Genomic DNA, 21,261 nt, shown 5'->3' on the forward strand with positions numbered 1-21,261 from the left:
GGCGGAAAATTGTTCCTTATATGGCTATATATGGCTTAAGTAAATCCTTGTTAACAATCTAGAGGCCACATTTATTGTCCAATCTTCATGAAACTTGGTCAGAAGATGTGTCCAAATGATATCTTAGATGGGTTGACAAAATATGAATACGACCGAGAAACTATTAACATTTATAAACACTCCGTGTGAGGCGCAATTAATAAAATATTGTTTACTTCAGTTGCAAGCAACATTTGTCAAACGACATTAACTCAGCCTAACATATTATTTTATGTGTTTATCAATACACAATGACAAACATATACATGATTCTAAGAACAAACAAATCAAATAAGCACTGGTAATAGATAATAACTTATTTTACTTAAAAGTATTAAGCTATTGTATTGTCAGTTCTAATGGGACGAATTTTATGATAATTCATATACTATTTTACAGTCAAACGTGTGCTGTGCTAATAAAGTAAAATAAAATAAAATATTATATCAAAGAAATGAGCTTGCTGCTGGAAAACGGCGTTAAAAGCATGTGCGTAAATGTGGTCCAGCCGGTGCAGTCCTTAATATTAGGTCAGAGACGACACTTTCCGCCTGTATGATACTTTTCGTTCCAAAAAGTTCCTTCTTATCGAAAAAACAAGTTAAGTCGGAAAGTATCGTCCCTGAAAAGCCTGTGCGGACACTGCTCAGGTCGGAAAGTATCGTCCCTGAAAAGCCTGTGCGGACACTGCTCAGGTTAATAAAGTATCGTCCCTGAAAAGCCTGTGCGGACACTGCTCAGGAAAGTATCGTCCCTGAAAAGCCTGTGCGACCACTGCTCAGGTTAATCTTTGAAGACGCGTTACGCACATGAATTAAGCCGTGTTCCCCTGAACCAGTCCCAAATCTATATAATATTATCTTCACGCCTGCTGCAAACACATTGCCTGATTTATCATTTTACACTTTTGGTCGTTTCCATGCAAGCGTCGAGTCGATCACCTGGTTCCATCTACCAATTGCCGCTCGCTTCTTCTGGTCTGCCGCGTCATGAGTTTTCTTCAAAATCGCTATCAAAACCAGGGCGATTGTCGACATGACGGCAGAGGCAAGGGCGATAAGAAGTACTATGATCGCTAGAACGGTGACGCACTGACTTCCCATGACGATTCCTGAAACAAATTGATATTTACCTACGTGATACCTTTGGAATATCAGATACATTATTTTTAATTGGTTGCTTATTTAGTTTCTAGAAAAATGTTATGGCGTTTAGCCTTGTTGCAATTTCACTTGCTATATATTTAAATTCAATCCAGGATTTATTGTTATCAATAAATGCACCTATTGTAATGTTCTTTTCCATAAATTGTTTGTGATAATGAGCAGCCCTGACGAACTGAACAAAATATTGAGAAAGGATCAGATATATGACCATTTACAATAACAGACGATTTAATATCTTTATATAAAATTTTGATACATGTTATGAATGTATCTGAAAAGCTAAATGAAACAAGTGTATTATATAGGTAGGATCAGGAAACCCTGTCAAACGCCTTCTCCTGGTCTAGACAAATAAAGCAAGCACGTATATTCTTTTGTTCAACATAATCAATAATATTTCTAATTAAATGTACATTATCAAAAATAGTGCGACCTGGAATGGAACATGTTTGGGAAATACCAATGATTGAGTCTAAAACCCTACCTTATCTATTTGTTAATATTTTGGATAATTTTTTTCTATCAATATTTAAAAGAGAAATTGGTCTATAATTTTTAACTGATGTTTAATTATTTGGGTCTTTGCATAATAAGGTAATAGATGAATTTTTTGTGTTTCAGAGATATGGTCTAAATTAAAACATGTATTATATAATAAAAATAAAATATTACAAAATAAATGATTTTTTATGTAAATAAAGGATGTTAAACCATCACTACCTATACTTTTAGTGTGATCCATATGTTTTAAAGCTAGTTTAATTTCATCCAGTGATAAGGGGCTGTTTAACAAATCATTATCTTCCTTTGACACTTGTGGTAAATTATAAAAAACGTTTGGATTGATGGATTCATCTACTTGTTCTTTTTTATAAAAATGTTGATAAAAGGTTTTGAAACAATTTAAAATGCCATGAGTTGGATTTTTTAACACTATTGTCAATTATATGATGAATTACTTTGTTACTTCCATGTTCAATACTTTATTGTGGTAAAAAGTGCTAGAATTTTCATTGTTGTTTATTACATGAATTTTGCTATTTAAATTCAACCCAGGAGTTATTGTTAATAATAAATGCACCTATGATAATGTTCTTTTCTATAAATTGTTTGTTTCTAACGCCTCAACAAATTAAAGTCATTTATTAATTGGCGTCGCAATGAAGTGCGGCGACTAGAATGTAATACGTTTTTTCGCTTATGGGAGGAGAAGTTATTTTACGGATCAATGTATATATTTATGTTGTCAGAATATCTTGCATAGTTGTGAATTTTTGTGAAAATTAGTGTAAATAAGTACTGCATTTGTGCCTATTACATTTACTACAACATTTATTGCCAATAATGCAAAGTTAATTCTTTTAATTAATAACTGATCACAGGGACTGGGCAATAATAAAAGATCACAGGGACTGGGCAAATACGCGAACCGGTGAAACTTTCTGGTTTTGTATGAAAACAAAACTTCTTTGTTCCACTATCCTAGCAACCACCAAGTTACTCATAAAGGCGCTATAGAGCGCGAAGCTCGACACGTATTATTAATTGTAATAATGAGTCTTAATAAAGGAAGCAGCCGCTTATCAATGAGGAACACCATCACAGCTACCCAGTCTCATTAATATCAAGTCCTCCCACAGGTTTTTTTAAGAACCACATATAGATGGCCGCAGGCCTGATCCGTATCTTGCCAGTGGTATGGACCCTTTGGTATAGACCTTTGACCCCGCTCACTATCCAGCGTTTAAACTTCCAGGTTTACATTTAAACCGACTATTAATAGCTTATTAATATCTTAGTTAGAAGGTGATTTTTTAAGGGGTTCCGTAGTGTAGTGGTTACACGTTCGCTTCACATGTGAGCGGCCCAAGGTTCGAGCCCCACTAGAATCAAATTATTTTAATTTTGTTCTATGTTAACTTTTTGTTTTGATGTAGACATTTTAGTTTAAATAAATATGCTTTTTTATTGTAACCATTTTTTGTTTTTATTATGCCCATGAAATATATGTGTCAGAGGGTGTGGGGGGGGGGGGTTCGTAAACACATTAAAACTTTAACAGTGTTTTCATATCAATGAGTACTCAACCCCTATCGTAAATGAGCAACGAAAGAATAAGTTCAGAATAATCTCCCCTTGAAGTTGAGAAAAATATGAAATTACGCTTACAAGATGAAGCAGATTTGTTAAAACCTACACAGTTCTGTTCCATTAATGAAAACTGCACACGGATGCCAGTAAAAAAGGAAACCAATGTAAATAAAATGAACTATGAAATATTTGGGGGTTACAACACAAAATCATAGATAATGGTTATTTGGGGGTTATAACACAACATTATAGATAATGATTATTTGGGGTTATAACACAAAATCATAGATATTGGTTATACCAGTATTTTTTTCTATTCTATTTAAAATAATTGGCCAATATATTAATATTTACAGTAGAAAAAAAATCGTTCCATGTAACTTCATTGAGTGCCTTTTACACAGAAATTCCCGACGTCCTTTGATGCTTTGCATGAATACTTATCTTGTATTTGAATCATACACCTTTTTATTAGTGTTGTGTGATTGTAGCTTGTTACATCCCCGTAAATGTATTCACTGTTGTCGTATGTACTGTCTTCTACGGAATACCGTTAATGCCATCATGGTTACGCATTTAAATCAAGAGAGCGACAATGCGATAGTGCGATAGGACGATGGCGACACTGCGATAGTACGATGGCGACAATGCGATATTACGTTGGCGACAATGCGACAACGCAACCGTTCGATGGCGACAATTCCACATCGTCTTATGCTTGTGATTAAATATTGTTTTTTATTAATGTCTTTTGGTAAGCTATTGTAGCCCAGTTAAGATTGTAAACAATTTCTAATGTTTATGCATATTTCGAACAATCTATGTATCGTTACTTGGGTTTTGCCTATATGCTGTATTTTATGAAATTTGACGTAGGCGGTAGGGATTGTTAAAACGAAAAATCTCTGTTAAAAGTGCGGTGACCCCCTCTTTTTATTAGTGTTTTATGATGACAATACGTAGATGAACATATTTGAGCAGTTTCGCAGAGTTCTATTAGACAGAACAATTTTTAATTCCACTAATGTGGTTACAATAGTAAAAAAATGACGTTTTTTTGGGATGACATAAAAATTATAAAAAATAAATTTCTTAAACTTTTACTTGTGTACTCCATTTGTTTTGGTAGTGTGTGGTTTAATTAAATGGTATATGATGTATGTAAACTTATATAATATCTACATGTTGCCAATTTCATAGGTTATTAATTATTTTTACGCAATTCGAGATTTTTCAGTTTAATTGAAAAAGTACATGTTATATAATGGTGAATACAATTTAAACAAGGCCGGTGACCTTATGTTTTTATTTCATTTTTGATAAAGTATTAATATGTAGATCTTAAATATAAATTTTGTAAAAAACTATTAGATGAAAAAAATCAGCAAAAACTGCCGCAACACCCCTTAAAACTATTCGAACTATTACATTTTGATACAAACTTTATTTAATTGCATTTTTAATTTTTTTTAACAACCCCCTTTTAATGATACCTGGCTATATTAATCACTTGCTAAACGATCGTAAACAGTAAACCCGCCTTAAACAAGTAAAAATGATCCGCTCCAACAAAATCCATGTCGACGTTCGAGAACATTATCAAACAAGATAAATATTTATTTATATAATACAATCAAAAAAATGACCAAATGTGAACGGTAATCTAGATGACCAAGACTTAAATTTGGTGTGACATAAGACTGTTAATTATATTTAAAAGAGTACCTGTACATGTTTCCTTGGAGACGCAGTTGTCGTAGTAATACTTGAATACACCGTCTCCTGGATAAGAAAACATGTTTTGCTACTACAGCATAAGGCACTATTTACATATGTTATCAACGGTATGTTCATTGTTTTTCTCGTAATTCTTAATACTACAGTTCTTTCTGTTAGCTTGGTAAATGTTCCGTATTACTATTTCTTCATAAATATCATAACTAAAACGAAAATTGGCGAATCTGAAACAACGATTTTTTTAATGTTGTCAATTTACCAAAACGTTAAAAGGCCCCTTTAATAACTAGAACCACGTTATGAGAAAACAGGGCTTAAAGTGTCGTCCCAAATTAGCTTGTTTAGTCGGCACACACTTTATCAGGGACGAACCTTTTCTCTTCTTGGCTAAATTCCTGTTTAAGCGGAAAATGTCTACCAAAATAAGCCTGGCATGCACAGTCAAACCTGTTTGGGCAATTTACGATCATGCATTAAGCCCTGTTTTACCAGAATGAGGCTCAATTTTTTAACGTGCAGACGCTCATGAAATATTAATAGTTCTCATCGCCAGTGATGACATAATTCCGAATCCAAAACAAAGGAAAAACGTGTGAGATAGTATATGGTAATTAACTCAAACAACAAAAACAAAACAAACAATACTAAACATGCACAAACCTGTCGATAATAACAGCATAAACGCAAAATTGGCGACCGCAATAAAGCGGCAATTAATATCAGTTATGGTCATCATGGCTGTCAATTTAAAGACGTAAAACTCCAGCTGCTGGAGCAGTATTGCATTCTCATTATAAACAATTACTTTGTCCTTAATTTAAGACAAGTGACCAATTGAAGTCGTACCAAGATGATTGAAACACAAATTAGTCCAAAATCATAACATAAATACATTACCAGAGCTGCATCTAAGGTCGCCATGGAAACTGATGTTCTTTTCAATACCGTAGGGGACAAACCACGTGTTTTCGCACGTGCAACCCCAAGGGACGTTTGCCACGTGCACCTCCGCAAGAGAATCGAGAAGTTCAAATATATCTTCCGGGAATGACGTGAACAGATTGTCGCTTACGTCAATGTACTTGATCTTTGTGTTGTATTTGAAGATATCGCTGGTGAGTGTTTCCAAATTAAGACCCTGATGAATAAAATATTTACATTCATACTTTTAGTACGCGGTGTGTTTTTGTTTAATTTCTTCAGTTAAGAAAAGTTTCAATTCTCTGAAACTCTAATTATATTCAAATTACGTTGATATTCTTTGACCGCAAACTTATTTAATTATTTCGAACGGTGTTTACAATACCTAAAACGTAAGCGTTTGCTTTCCTTTTGTTTAGCTTTTACTTTCATGTCCATGTTGAATCTGCTCATGCGAGCGTTTTAAACGTGAACGATGTACTAAAATAAATGTTTGTGTTATTATTAAAAACAAACTCATAATATTTACTCTGAGAACAGCCTCCGTAAGATTCTTCATGTTGTAAAGCAGACCAGTGGGTAAAGTAGTAGTGGAAAGTCTCGTGTAAAGAAATCTCGATCTTCCCGAGATTCCTGGGTATTGCGTGACTATCTGACGTCAGACGCTCGACGTTAAGACTCATCCAGGCGTTGATGTTGACTTCGTCAATTTTTCCGTTTTCTATTTTGAAGTAGTCCAGGTTTCCCAACTCTTTGAATGCCTCGCTGGGAATGTTATACAGCCCGCAGTTACGAATCTGAAAGGGATACGCTTGATAAAATTGTGTATTTTCCCCCAAACAACATATTAACTTTTATAAACTTAATTAAACAAAATAGTCAATAGATATATATTGCTCAAAAGTAGTTTTAATTATCTGACTGAAAGTGTGTTTTAATAAAAGGAAGCACAATAAATACACAGTTAGACTATGTCTGTGAAATACGTACTACAACATTCAGGTGTAACAGTAATTCAATAAACGGAGGAGTCACCAACACGTTAAAACTCTACCATTATGGATTGTGTATCCCCGTCAAATGATTTAAACAAAAGTTTTTAGTAGACCATTAAAGACTGAATTAGCCAACATAACATGTCTGTTATAATCATGTCGTTTTGAGTTCTAGCAAATTTGTAGTTTTTCTTGTATATTTACACTTACATGATAATTGATATGGTCACACATTAAAGATGTAAGCGCTTCTATTTGGTGTGCCAAGTTAAGAATAACATCTTATGAACATTTTAAGTACATGTTAGTTCAGTGTTCACGGGCAGAATATATAAACAACTAGCGGGTACGGGAAGTAAGTAATATTGAAATAAACATGTATTATACTCTCTTTCAATAACAGGAAGTGCTGCAAACTTTTCAATTACAACGGCCACCGGAAAAAACTTTGCAAAACCGAAAGAATGCAATATTAAGTTTGCTTTAATTTAAAGTAAAGTATGCGATATAAATATTATATTTGATTTATAATTGATAAGATATGCTAAAACTGCGGGTTTTATTTTCACTATGCAATTTACGAGCAAAATTGGTATTTTCGTGGGATTTTCGCATTTTCTTATGGGATTTTTCGTGTTCCAGTTGTATTTTTATTTTTTCCCGTGGGATTTATTCCGCACTTTTTGTTTTGGATTTTCGAAGAAAAAAATACACGTTTTAAGCGTAGCTAAGCATTGTTATTGTGCTTATATTTTTCAATTTTCTTTATGGAAAAAATCCCATTGTATATTTCGAAAAAATTCAAATGGGAAACTAAAAAAATTCGTTGGGAAAATCCAAAAAATCCAATGGGAAAAGCTATTTTGAACAAAACAAATAATAAATGAGAGAAATGGGTGTATTATATTAGAGCATCAATACATGATCAGCAACAATCATTGTATCACAAAGGTATCTAATATATGAATATCTTTAAGGAAAAAACGCCTAAGTCGGCTTAGTTTCGGTTGTGCAAAGTTTTACTATGCCCTTTTAGTTGCGATTTTGTGTAGGCGTGACTTAGAAATCCACTGCAGGCATGTGCAGGATTTTTTTTTAACTTTTTTATTAAAGATCTGTTAAATATTTGTATTGGATAAATATTTGCCAGTAAATAAGCGATAAACATTCCTTAAATACGTGTCTAAAATTTAGGGGAGATATTGTCGTTAACGCGTTGAAATCTCGATATTCTCTTCTTTTTAAGACATGAACAAATTATAACCTGTACACTATATGATATATCCTACCGAATTCCTAAATCATAATACATTTGAATGAGCTAAATTGTTTGCTTAACAAATGTTGGAGTTGCATTATGAACAAACTGTGTTGACACTAGCCGCTCACCGAGAAATGCTGCACGTGACTCATATTGGCGAAGGCTCCAGAGCTCAGGAAGATACCCCCGCTCCACCCACAGTCCAGGGTCAGGGACGCGGGGTCGTTAGAATCAAATGTCGCCGTGTCGATCCCGCTGAAGGCCGAGGAGAACATCTGAGTGTCGCCTGTAAAATGAAGCTGGCGGAAACAGTCTTACTATGTATGAAAATAATCACCATCGTACAATTCTGACCTGTTACGAAGTTTGTATGCGTTATATTTTAGATGTTACCATGGTTCTGAAATTTTTCTTTGTGTGACACCTGCGGTTTCCAGGTCAGTAAATATTACAGGTAGACATCAATTATTAAAATGAAATAGTAAAACCTAAACTTCACTGTATTCCAAGCTTTAAATGACTTAAATAAGTTGAGCATGGCTATATTCCCTCCTTTGAGCTATGTTTTGTAATTTTTTCCTTTGGGCATATGTATAAGCAAATGTATACCCTTATCAACTTACATAATTATGAGCCTCGCTAATAAGGGGCGTGACTTTCTGACAAGACTATATTACCGCTTAGGAACGACCCTAATAAGCATGTGCGAACTACACAGGCTTATCTGTGGCGAAACAACACACATGCGGATTGCACAGGCTTATCTGTGGCGACACAACACACATGCGGACTGCACAGGCTGATCTGTGGCGACACAACATACATGCGGACTGCACAGGCTGATCTGTGGCGACACAACACACATGAGGACTGCACAGGCTTATCTGTGGCGACACAACACACATGCGGACTGCACAGGCTTATCTGTGGCGACACAACACACATGCGGACTGCACAGGCTTATCTGTCGCGACACAACACACATGCGGACTGCACAGGCTTATCTGTGGCGACACAACACACATGCGGACTGCAAAGGCTTATCTGTGGCGACACAACACACATGCGGACTGCACAGGCTTATCTGTCGCGACACAACACACATGCGGACTGCACAGGCTTATCTGTGGCGACACAACACATGTGCGGACTGCAAAGGCTTATCTGTGGCGACACAACACACATGCGGACTGCACAGGCTTATCTGTCGCGACACAACACACATGCGGACTGCACAGGCTTATCTGTGGCGACACAACACACATGCGGACTGCACAGGCTTATCTGTGGCGACACAATACACATGCGGACTGCACAGGCTTATCAGTGGCGACAAAACACACATGCGGACTACACAGGCTTATCTGTGGCGACAAAACACACATGCGGACTGCACAGGCTTATCTGTGGCGATACAACACATGTGGACTTCACAGGCTTATCTGTGGCGACACAATACACATGCGGACTTCGCAGGCATATCTGTTGCGACACAACACACATGTGGACTGCACAGGCTTATCTGTGGCGACACAACACACATGCGGACTGCACAGGCTTATCTGTGGCGACACAACACACATGCGGACTACACAGGCTTATATGTGGCGACACAACACACATGTGGACTTCACAGGCTTATCTGTGGCGACACAATACACATGCGAACTTCGCAGGCATATCTGTTGCGACACAACACACATGTGGACTGCACAGGCTTATCTGTGGCGACACAACACACATGCGGACTGCACAGGCTTATCTGTGGCGACAAAACACACATTCGGACTTCGCAGGCTTAACTGTTGCGACACAATACACATGCGGACTGCACAGGCCTATCTGTGGAGACAAAACACACATGCGGACTGCACAGGCTTATCTGTGGCGACAAAACACACATGTGGACTACACAGGCTTATCTGTGGCGACACAACACATGTGCGGACTGCACAGGCTTATCTGTGGCGACAAAACACATATGCGGACTGCACAGGCTCATCTATGGCGACAAAACACACATGCGGACTGCACAGGCTTATCTGTGGCGACACAATACACATGTGGACTGCACAGGCTTATATGTAGCAACATAATACACATGCGGACTTCGCAGGCTTATATGTAGCAACACAATACACATGCGGACTTCGCAGGCTTATATGTAGCAACACAACATACATGCGGACTTCGCAGGCTTATCTGTGGCGACACAACACACATGCGGACTTCGCAGGTTTAAATGTAGCAACAAAACACACATGCGGACTTCGCAGGCTTATCTGTAGCAACACAACACACGTGTGGACTTCGCAGGCTTATCTGTGGCGACACAGCACACATGCGGACTGCACAGGCTTATATGTGGCGACACAATACATATGCGGACTGCGCAGGCTTATCTGTGGCGACACAACACACATGCGGACTGCACATAATTATCTGTGGCGACACAATACACATGCGGACTGCACAGGCTTATCTGTGGCGACACAATACATATACGGAATTCACGGGCATATATGTAGCAACACAACACACATGCGGACTGCACAGGATTATCTGTGGCGATACAACACACATGCGGACTGCACAGAATTATCTGTGGCGACACAACACACATGCAAACTGCACATAATTATCTGTGGCGACACAACACACATGTGGACTGCACAGGCTTATATGTTGCAACAAAACACACATGCGGACTGCACAGGCTTATCTGTGGCGACACAACACACATGCGGACTGCGCAGGCTTATCTGTGGCGACACAACACACATGCGGACTGCACAGAATTATCTGTGGCGACACAACACACATGCGGACTGCGCAGGCTTATCTGTGGCGACACAACACACATGCGGACTGCACAGAATTATCTGTGGCGACACAATACACATGCGGACTGCACAGGATTATCTGTGGCGACACAATACATATGCGGACTGCACGGGCATATATGTAGCAACACAACACACATGCGGACTGCACAGGATTATCTGTGGCGACACAACACACATGCGGACTGCACAGAATTATCTGTGGCGACACAACACACATGCAAACTGCACATAATTATCTGTGGCGACACAACACACATGTGGACTGCACAGGCTTATCTGTGGCGACAAAACACACATGCGGACTGCACATAATTATCTGTGGCGACACAACACACATGTGGACTGCACAGGCTTATCTGTGGCGACAAAACACACATGCGGACTGCACATAATTATCTGTGGCGACACAACACACTTGCGGACTGCACAGGCTTATCTGTGGCGACACAACACACATGCATTACGCCCTATTTTCCAGAGCGAGGCTCATATTGATTTCGCCATAAATACAACATGTCGGGTTCTAAGCCCGTTTCATTTGTTTATATTCTCAAACAATTTTAATCAATATTCTTAAATAACGATTGCTCGTTCTCATTGTTTAAAACACATGAACCTTGTAATTTACGTATATTTACGTATGTATGTAATACATGCAAACGATTAAAAAGTTTTTTATCTAGGTTCTCTAGATCACAACGCGGTTATTCCCAGCGAAACTCGCCTAAAATCACGGTGGTGGACCGCATTTTTGCTTATTTTCCTCAGTATTTTTTTACCGCTTACCTGAAACTACGATGTCATGCATACTTGCCAAAATAGTTCTGTCGCAAAAAATTCCTTATTACCGATAGTAGCATGAAGCCTGATTTTTATTCAAACATTAATAATTGATGTAAAATGCTTGCATGAATAATATTTAAGGTCTAACAAGGCTTTTTCTTTGTGTTTTAATGGATTTTTTTGAACTCATATTATTAATGATTTTTTTTTTGGCATCAAGGGGTTACGAACTTTAAAATAATTAATTTTGTAATAAAAAAACTGGTACCATGAGTGCTAACTTTTTTATTATCATGGCATTATAAGTATAGTTTTTTTGTTTTGTTTTATCGAACACAGTAATTAGAACAAATGCCGTGCTTACCTATGTATGGAACAATGCCGTTGACGGTAACGTGCAGCTGTTGAGGCTTGGGATCGAAGGCGGTGAAATCTATTGGACGCTCTCCGGCGTCCATTGCCGAGTAGTCGCACGTGAATTCGGCATCCGTCACGTGTGCGCACTGAGCGGGAGCTGTAATGGAGCGGGCAGCGGCCACGAAACACAGGGAGGCAACTAACAGGCGGAGCATCATTCTGAGATATGGAGACATAGGGCACTTTTATAAATAATTGTGTCTTAAATATGATAAATCGCTACCGCACAATGTCCATATTTAGCACATGCGTCTACATTATAAAGATAATTCATTGCGATTATGAAAAAGTTAAAACAGCCTTAAAAGAAAGTAAATTTCCAAACTATTCTAAATGTTCAATAAAATATCTTTTTCTCCCCTAATGCAAAGAAATATAACAACAACAACAACATCATTATCATCATAATCTACAACAACAACACTAACTGTTATAGCAGTTACCTTGATGTTACTTTTCGCAAAGTTGTACGCAGTGTAAATATTAATGAGGGCAATATAATAAATACAATCGAAGGGAAATACACTTAATATAAGTTTCAAGTTAATGACCATTTGTTGCGTCTTCTGTTACGCATGTCAGACCGTATTGACTCTCTTGATTCTCGTATATGGGCAGATGAATAGGGGTTTATTGTCCCTACCGGTGAAACCGGAGGGGACTTATGGTTTGCGCTCTGTCAGTCTGTCTGTCAGTCTGTCCGTCAGTCTGTCCGTCACACTTTTTTAGATCCTGCGATAACTTTAAAAGTTCTTCATATTTTTTTCATGAAATTTAAAATATGGATAGATGGCAATATGGAGATTATGCACGTCATTTCATTTTGTTCGTTCGTCAAAAATTATGGTTGCTATGGCAACAAATAAATAAAAAATCTGACCATGGTGGAGTTTCACCGGTAGGGGACCATATTGTTTGGCAATCTCTTGTTAAAACTGTTACGTAGTTATGATCTATGAGGTGAAGAATGAGTGGACGTAAATTATTTGGATACTATTACTTCTAACATATCAAATGTTTTCCATCGCAGTTAAAAACGTAAAAATAGCCGACTCCTAATTTAACCTGACAAGTACTCTTTGTGGGTGTTCTAAACGCAGACTAAGATGGATTCATAAGTTTTTAATTGCAATAACCATAGATAACTTGTGAAGATCGAATAGAGATACATAAATTGGGGTTCATTACGTAGTAAATACAATTTACGTATTAATACATTAAATATTGTATTGAATACAATGCGGACCATATAAGCACCCAATAAATGATAAAGCAACACCGATTGATATGGGTCCATTATCATTATAGTATTATTAATTAACTCAATTAAGACCATATCCACAAATGCGACTTATCACATATTACTAGGAAATACAAATTATTTCATGAAAGGAAGACTTTATAGGATTCTTAAAAAAGATTTCATAAAATCTTTTGTGGAAGTTTTGAAAGCAGCAGTCTGCAAACGTTTAAAATTTAATTAAAGTGTGATGTATTCATGTTACCGAATCGTTAAAAGCTGTTTTATGTTAAAAATGTTGAGTTTTCTCTCTGCTGACACTAGACGAAGCCGACTATTATGACACCGACTTTGTAAAAATAAAAGATATGGTTCGGAAACGTACGATCAACTGTTTTATTGTATTTTTTATTGCATATTCTTTTTTAGTCTTTTTTTAAAACTTAGGTTAATCGCTTTTCTTGCTCATACAAAATCTTTTTTTTTTCATTTTTGTTTTTGCCTTTAATTTACATACATCATCGACCAAACCGTAAATAATAAAATATTTACCTCGTAAGTTTGTCCGTAAGTATGTTTCATTTCATAAACTGCGTAAAATTGTTTAAGTATGTGATTTGTATTCGCTCACTTGTTGTTACATTCCATGTATTATATGACCGTTTAAACATAATGCATACATTTAACAATATTTAAATAGCACACAAATAAAATTATCTTGATTAAAATCGAAACTGAATCGAATCAAGTGTGCGTGAGCTTCTCGCAGTAGGACTTTGTTTTTGAGTCTGAATTTATGCATACTTTACATACAAATGTGTACGTTATTTTTGTGTTACGAATAAATACCGTTTCCTTTCCGTTGTTAAATCCTGTATGTTCTTTCTCTCCGAATATCGAACTCACATTAAATATCGACTGGGGCAGTAGTTCATCTGTGCTTAATAGGTAAAGAATTAACATACTTATCGGATTTGACTTAAACGAGATTATAACGGGTTAGAAGGTCGGTCAAATTGATTGTTATTGCAGAGAAAAAATAAAATTGGTTTGAAAACATGTTAGTTTTGACACATTTCCAAATGTTTTAAACAACATGTCAGTGAATTACGATACATCAAAATGGATTTGATCGACTTAATAAAATATCCGTGTTATTATATGAAGGAATTTATATTCCACTTTTAGTTTGCCTACTATTTCTATTCAACGTGGTAATAAACTGTTTTTTTAATTATTATTAAGCATTTTTTCCTAAAGAAAATACCACCAACTAAATGCATAAATACTCAGTTAAAATTTTATAAGATACCATAAATATACAACAAATTAATTCAGGCGATCGCAAAAATGTTGCAAACGACAGTGTCGTTTTATCGCAAAGCAAAAGGTTCAGTTAACATAGGAAAAGTAGTGTTAAAGTAGCGCATTTGCACTTTGATTCTTGTGTTGCACTGTCAATATCTTATTATTCATGATTATTTAGTATATCTTCACCTTGCATATTATTAAACTGACAATTTTAACAACAAATTAGTTTTATTCGAGATGTTTAAACTATTTAATTATTGATATATTTGTAATATTATCCTTAGAATTGACGTGAAGTTATTTTTTCACCAACAAAACGACGACTGACACATACAAAATTAATTATTATTTCAGCGTATTAATACAATTACCAAATACAGCAATGCATTAAAGACTTCGTCGGTTTACCTGAGGCAAAAAGATATACTTTTGAGAAAGGAAACGATATGTTAAATATGCAACTTACCTCTACCCAACGATAAGAAATATATTTGTTCATAAGTTTGAAGTAACATTTTAATATGTTTGTTTGTTATCATATCCACGCACAAGTGAGTATCTAATATTAATATATATAAAAAATTACGTGTATTTAATCATTAACATTGCTGAAATAGACTACACGTTTTTTATAGTTGTATTGGACGAACCTCTGCCTTCACGTTGAGTGATGGAACAACAATCATATGTATTTGGGTATGTTTGTTTGATACATTTGATTCGGGCCTCGATGCACTTTATGTCTATTGGTTCATTGGCATTAATAAAGGACCACATAGTACCATATGGTTTCTGTACCACTTTTCTGAATTGAAACTGTTTTTAAAGCTGATATCTAGTATGAAACCAGCTCCACAAAACACAAAAACAATTCGTAAGATTTCCTGAAGAAATATGCCATTCTTAGAAATGAACATTCCTTCGTGAATTGTTTGAAACGCTTGGAAAAAGAACGTCCACAAACTTAGAATTCGAACGAATCTTACAAATGTTGTTTCAGTCTGCAATTCATAGTTACTATTTGAAATTCCGTTACAGTATCATTTTGCGTTGTACGTCAAATTGTATGCTATTTACAATACGAACAGTAAAAAAATACATATTACCGAACGTTTTTTTTTTGTAAATAATTTCAAATAATGCTTTAAATGAAACTGAAATTTGACTATTACTTGATTCATAACAATATATGCCACCAAAAATGTAATACCAAACGAAGAGTGTTAGTATTTAAACACAATAGTGATGGATAAGCCCTAAACGTAAATTCTAAGAAGAATTGGTAATACCTCCACAAGATATTGGAATTTTTAGATGTATTTTTTACTCTGCGATTAGGTGAAACACAAACGTGTGCGCTTGAAAATCGATAGTTCAAATGCTAAAACCATAACTCCACTCAATTTTCACGGCAATGGTATTTAAAATATTAGTTTAACACGTTTAACTTCTCAATTATCAGTGCTTATTCAATTTAATAAAAAAAATGTTTTCATAAATTGAATGATTGAGCATATTCGTATAAATTTTAAACGCCTCACTCCATTTACTTCGAAATAGAACGTGTTATTAAGTGAAAAGCAGATGTCGCCAACACTGAATGTTATCTTAAACGCAAATCACAAGCTAATCTTGGACAATACTTTAACCACATCCATTAAGCCCGAATATTCCAGACCGAGGCTAAAATGTATTTATATTTCATTGTGGTATGGGTTTGGCTGTGACTTGGTGGTACTTATGTGTACATGTATGGGTTTGGCTGTGACTTGGTGGTATTCATTGTGGTATGGGTTTTGCTGTGACTTGGTCGTATTCATTGTGGTATGGGTTTTGCTGTGTCTTAGTGGTAGTTATGAGTACATGTATACGTAAAAAACTCTACTCTTCCCAAACACTTAAAGCATACATTTACCGCATGGACATATTACCAATGCAATCGTACGTACGCCAACAGAATTCATACCATCTTCTCTTCGTCTAGCACAAAGCTACCGATAAAACGTAGCCTACTTGTAAAATGCTATGGCATGTTCCTAAACAAATATTCACAGCACCAAGTTATAGAAGAACTGCGTTACATTAAACGCAGATGTAACAAAAGCGCTTTTACACCATGCATAACGGCGCCCAACGATTCAGATACACGTAACAAACCAGGACACGTGACGATCTTAAAGCTTGAATTTGATCTATTTACTTGGCCGGCTAATTCAATTGATAGAGCACATGACTACAATTCCATGTAGCGCTGTTAAGATCTCCCACCAAGCCATATCACCTGCATGGGCATTGGTCATGACATTGCTTTTACGGCCATTCTCTCCATAGCTCTGGTTCAAGTATAGAAGTTTTTAGTTAATTATTTGCTCTGAGTACTTGTTAACCAGTACCCAGGAAAGAGTGAGATGGTAAACAAAAATAAATGGTTTATGGAAATATTGTTGAACACGGTGCCATTGTTGAATGAAGACGAACACTTTGACAATCTAACATCCGTGATGGGGCTTCAATAACTTACTTACACGTTAACACGTATAAAAAGTTATATTTTTATATTCCATGCTTTAATTTTATAGTTACATAATTATATTTATAATCTTATTTGTCTATTATAGTGACTCGTTTTTTTTAAAGAACAACATCACTGGTATTGAGTTTGAGTAGTTCACGATTACAAAGTATAGCTCTCACAGTATTGGCAGTATTTACAACTAAAATAGTCGATAAGCTAACGAGTTTTAATACTAACTACATGTTCATGGCATCCAATAGAGATGACATTATAATTGATACATGTGATATAATGTTGTCTTTCGTTTGCTTGGTATTACGTTATTTTCTTAGTTTTGCCCTTCATTAATTTGTTATAATGAAGGTTCATATAATAAACATATGTGACTGTAAACTATCAATCTTAACAGCAATTATTTTGTTTATGCAAGGGGAAGTAATACGGTTTGTGTTGAGCAAAATCGGATGTTAAAATACTTATGACAATCAGTGTCTCATCATTTACATTGACAAACATTAGCTTTTTGAGACATGCACACCGTTGGTTAAGGGGTGTTGCTGCAGTTTTGCTGATTTTTTTCCATCTAACAGATTTTGTCAAACATTTATATTAAAGATATATATACAAATACTATATGAACAATGAAATAAAAACATAGGGTCACCGGCCTTGTTTAGATTTTATTCACCATTATATAACATGTACTTCTTCAATAAAACTGAAAAATCTCTAGTTGCATAAAAATAATTAATAACCTATTAAATTGGCAACTTGTGGATATTATATAAGCTAAGATCCATCATATACCATTTAATTAAACCACACACTACCAATAAAATGGAGTACACACGTTAAATTTTAAGAAATTTATTTTTTATAACTTTTATGTAACCCCAAAAATCGTCATTTTTTTTGCTTTTGTAACCACATAAACGGAATTATTATTTTTTATGTCTAATAGAATTCGGCGAAACTACTCAAATATGTTCATCTAAGTATTGTCATCATAAAACACAAATAAAAAAGGGGGTCACCGCACTTTTAACAGAGATTTTTTTTTAACCATCCCTACCGTCTACGTCAAATTTCATAAAATACAGCAATGAGGCAAAACCCAAGTACCGGTACATAGATTGTAAGAAATATGCATAAACATTAGATATTGTTTACAATCTTAACTGGGATCACAACAGCTTACCAAAAGACATTTATAAAAATTTATATTTAATCAAAAACATGAAACCATACACTATCAAACTCGACCTTAATCATTAATAATGTACTTGTTCACAGATTTCGGCATGTTTTGAAGTTTGTGATTAAATGCTTTAAATTGATAAATGTAAACAACAGGACTAAAGAGCTCCAGTATAAAACAAGAATGAACTTAGAGAAAGAAAAAAAAGTTTAAAAAAAGTTAACCCCACCTGGGATCGAACCACTGGCAAGTATTATGAACCAACTCGGTCATTTTTGATGATACTGATAACACAAATATTGAGTTGTGATAATAGCATCATCGGTGTTGCTATTTGCTATAAATATATCCTCGGTTAAATAAACTGCCGCAACACCCTTTAAGCCGCTTAGTCTGTGCAGATTCTTTCATACAACGCAGTTTAGGTAATGCAAAACAAACGAGTAGACATGTTGGCATGGCGTATGCACTTGTTCGTAGTAAATTTCATTGCAGTAACAATATTTAATTTAACATTCCTCTATGATAGTCAAATGAAGGGGTCGGATTGCGAAAAAATAATGTTGAAATACTCTCGTATTTCTACAGTATACTCGCTTCAGCGTACACAATGTATTTGTAGAATGTGTTTTATTGAATCTTTATAAACGCTTCTGTTTTTATAGCTGTTTAAGTTATTATAAGATTGCAAATTAATCGATGTAAATAGAACAAGGATGCAGGATCAACGGGTTCTCAAATGATTACACACGGGCTGGACAGAATGAAACCACACCACTAAGAGCTTTATTTATACAAATTACTAAAGTTATTGAAATATGTTTGTAAAAAATCTTTATTGCATTACACACAGTTTTTCTTGCAGTTTGTGCCGATATCTTAAGATTTCAGAATTTATACTCGAATACCTCTGAAATCGGTGCAACAAATTCACGTTGCGAATAGCATAACCATGTAAATGAATGTTGTAAACATCGTATAACATAAACATCTAAATGAATGTTGTAAACATCGTATAGCATAACAATGTAAATGAATGTTGTAAACATCGTATAGCATAACCATGTAAATGAATGTTGTAGCATAACCTATAAATGAATGTTGTAAACATCGTGTAGCATAACCATGTAAATGAATGTTGTCAACATCGATTTATGGCCAAAAACACAGGCTTATTAAACTAAGTAAGTTTTTGGTGTTTTTCACATTGCCATAAGCAGCATATAAATGACATGTATGCACTTCTTGAAATCCTTCGGGGGAAACTGTTTAAAAAAGTTATTTAAAAAAAGTCACTTACTGATGTGTTTTTATCCATTAACATCCGTTTGTGAACCCCATTAAGTCGCGTGATCCTGCACGTTCGGTACAAATAATAGCTTTGAATGTTCAGAAATCGATGCATGTAAGTGATTATTAATATACAAGAAACACATTCGAACGTTCGATTAGTCATTATATAAGTTTGTAGTAGTTTCTCCTTTTAAACTGACTCATGATTTAACTCCATAGTGGAGTTACAAAATGTATCGTTAACTGTCGAGATCAAACGGTTTACGTTTGTTAAATCAATAACTCAAGTCTTTTATTTCAAACCCAGTGTCTATAATACTAAAATTTTAAACACTTACAAAATACATTAAATTGTGATTCGAGATAGTATAAGTGTTAAACAGAATATCTGTGATTAAAAGACTACCTATAGTGTTACGGTTGAATAACATTGCAGAATTGTTAAGCTTAGGGTACGTAAATACCTTCAAGGGAAATAACACGTAATTTTCAGCAAGCAAAATTTATTTTGTGGCCTACTGTTGCAAAAACCTTTGCACGATCTCGTCAATTCTGTGTAAAGAAAAGTATCGTTCAAACCGATAACATTGAGATAATTAACAAGAAATAATAGTTTTAACAATTATTAAAACTCAAATTAAATTGTGCAACTCTTAAGAAAGAATTAACAATGCGATCGTACTAATAATTCTGTAAAGCAATCAAACTGTATTAAAAGCAACGAAATAAGTAATTTCCAAATAAACATTTTTTGATATTCAGTTTAAAAATCATTAATGTGAAAATACCCGTAGGTAACACGGCATGGAGGACAGGTCAGTGATTCTGTTGTATAATAAATCAAAGTACTGACAGTACTGGTGTGACGATGCTTTTGAAGAGGATGGATATAAAAGTATCAATTTAAGTTTATCTATATCACCCGATTTGTGTATGTGGGTACGAACATTTTGGGTACGAAATAAAATTTGGGAACGAACCTTTTGGGTACGAAATAAAATTTTGGGGGTACGGGCAAGTAGCACCCGTGGGGAACTTGAACCATTCAGCGAAAATGGGAGGCGGGTTACATTCTCGATCAAATCTAACAAGAAATATCTTTAAAAAGATAATCGGTGTGTATTTTTCTGCACCACTTTTCGTAAACACTTTCTATAACAATATAATGTTTGTGGGTTATTAAAATTACGTTTCTCAGGGGGGCACGCGTATACGGGAGCTTACCGCGTTTAAGTGAGAAAGTTGTTGCAAAACTTCAAAGATGGCGTCGTTCAAGTGTTTTTCGTGAAGGAGTAGCGGATATTGTCACCCGGTAAGCCAGTTTATATTTATATTTCTTTTTAATGAATAAGCCCTTTCGGCTCTACGGTGTTTGTGCTCCCCTCGGTTTTTTGTTTCAAAACCGTAGACGTCGGAATAAAAAAGTTATTGAAGCAAAACCGTCGACA

At 35.4% G+C, this 21,261-nt stretch overlaps 1 protein-coding gene across 1 annotated transcript; it reads right to left on the minus strand.

The window, feature by feature from the left end:
• Positions 1 to 180: 180 nt before the first annotated feature.
• LOC127846273 (leucine-rich repeat-containing protein 4-like) lies at positions 181 to 20,003 on the minus strand. Its single transcript, XM_052377443.1, has 7 exons — positions 19,821 to 20,003; positions 12,204 to 12,415; positions 8,339 to 8,496; positions 6,467 to 6,751; positions 5,931 to 6,171; positions 5,022 to 5,078; positions 181 to 1,150 (listed from the first exon to the last, which is right to left on the minus strand). The coding sequence occupies exons 2-7, from the start codon at positions 12,412 to 12,414 to the stop codon at positions 939 to 941; spliced, it is 1,164 nt and encodes a 387-aa protein (XP_052233403.1). The 5' UTR covers position 12,415; positions 19,821 to 20,003; the 3' UTR covers positions 181 to 938.
• Positions 20,004 to 21,261: the final 1,258 nt, after the last annotated feature.

The sequence above is a fragment of the Dreissena polymorpha genome, chromosome 9 (assembly GCF_020536995.1).
Source record: "Dreissena polymorpha isolate Duluth1 chromosome 9, UMN_Dpol_1.0, whole genome shotgun sequence".
Lineage (NCBI taxonomy): Eukaryota > Metazoa > Mollusca > Bivalvia > Myida > Dreissenidae > Dreissena > Dreissena polymorpha.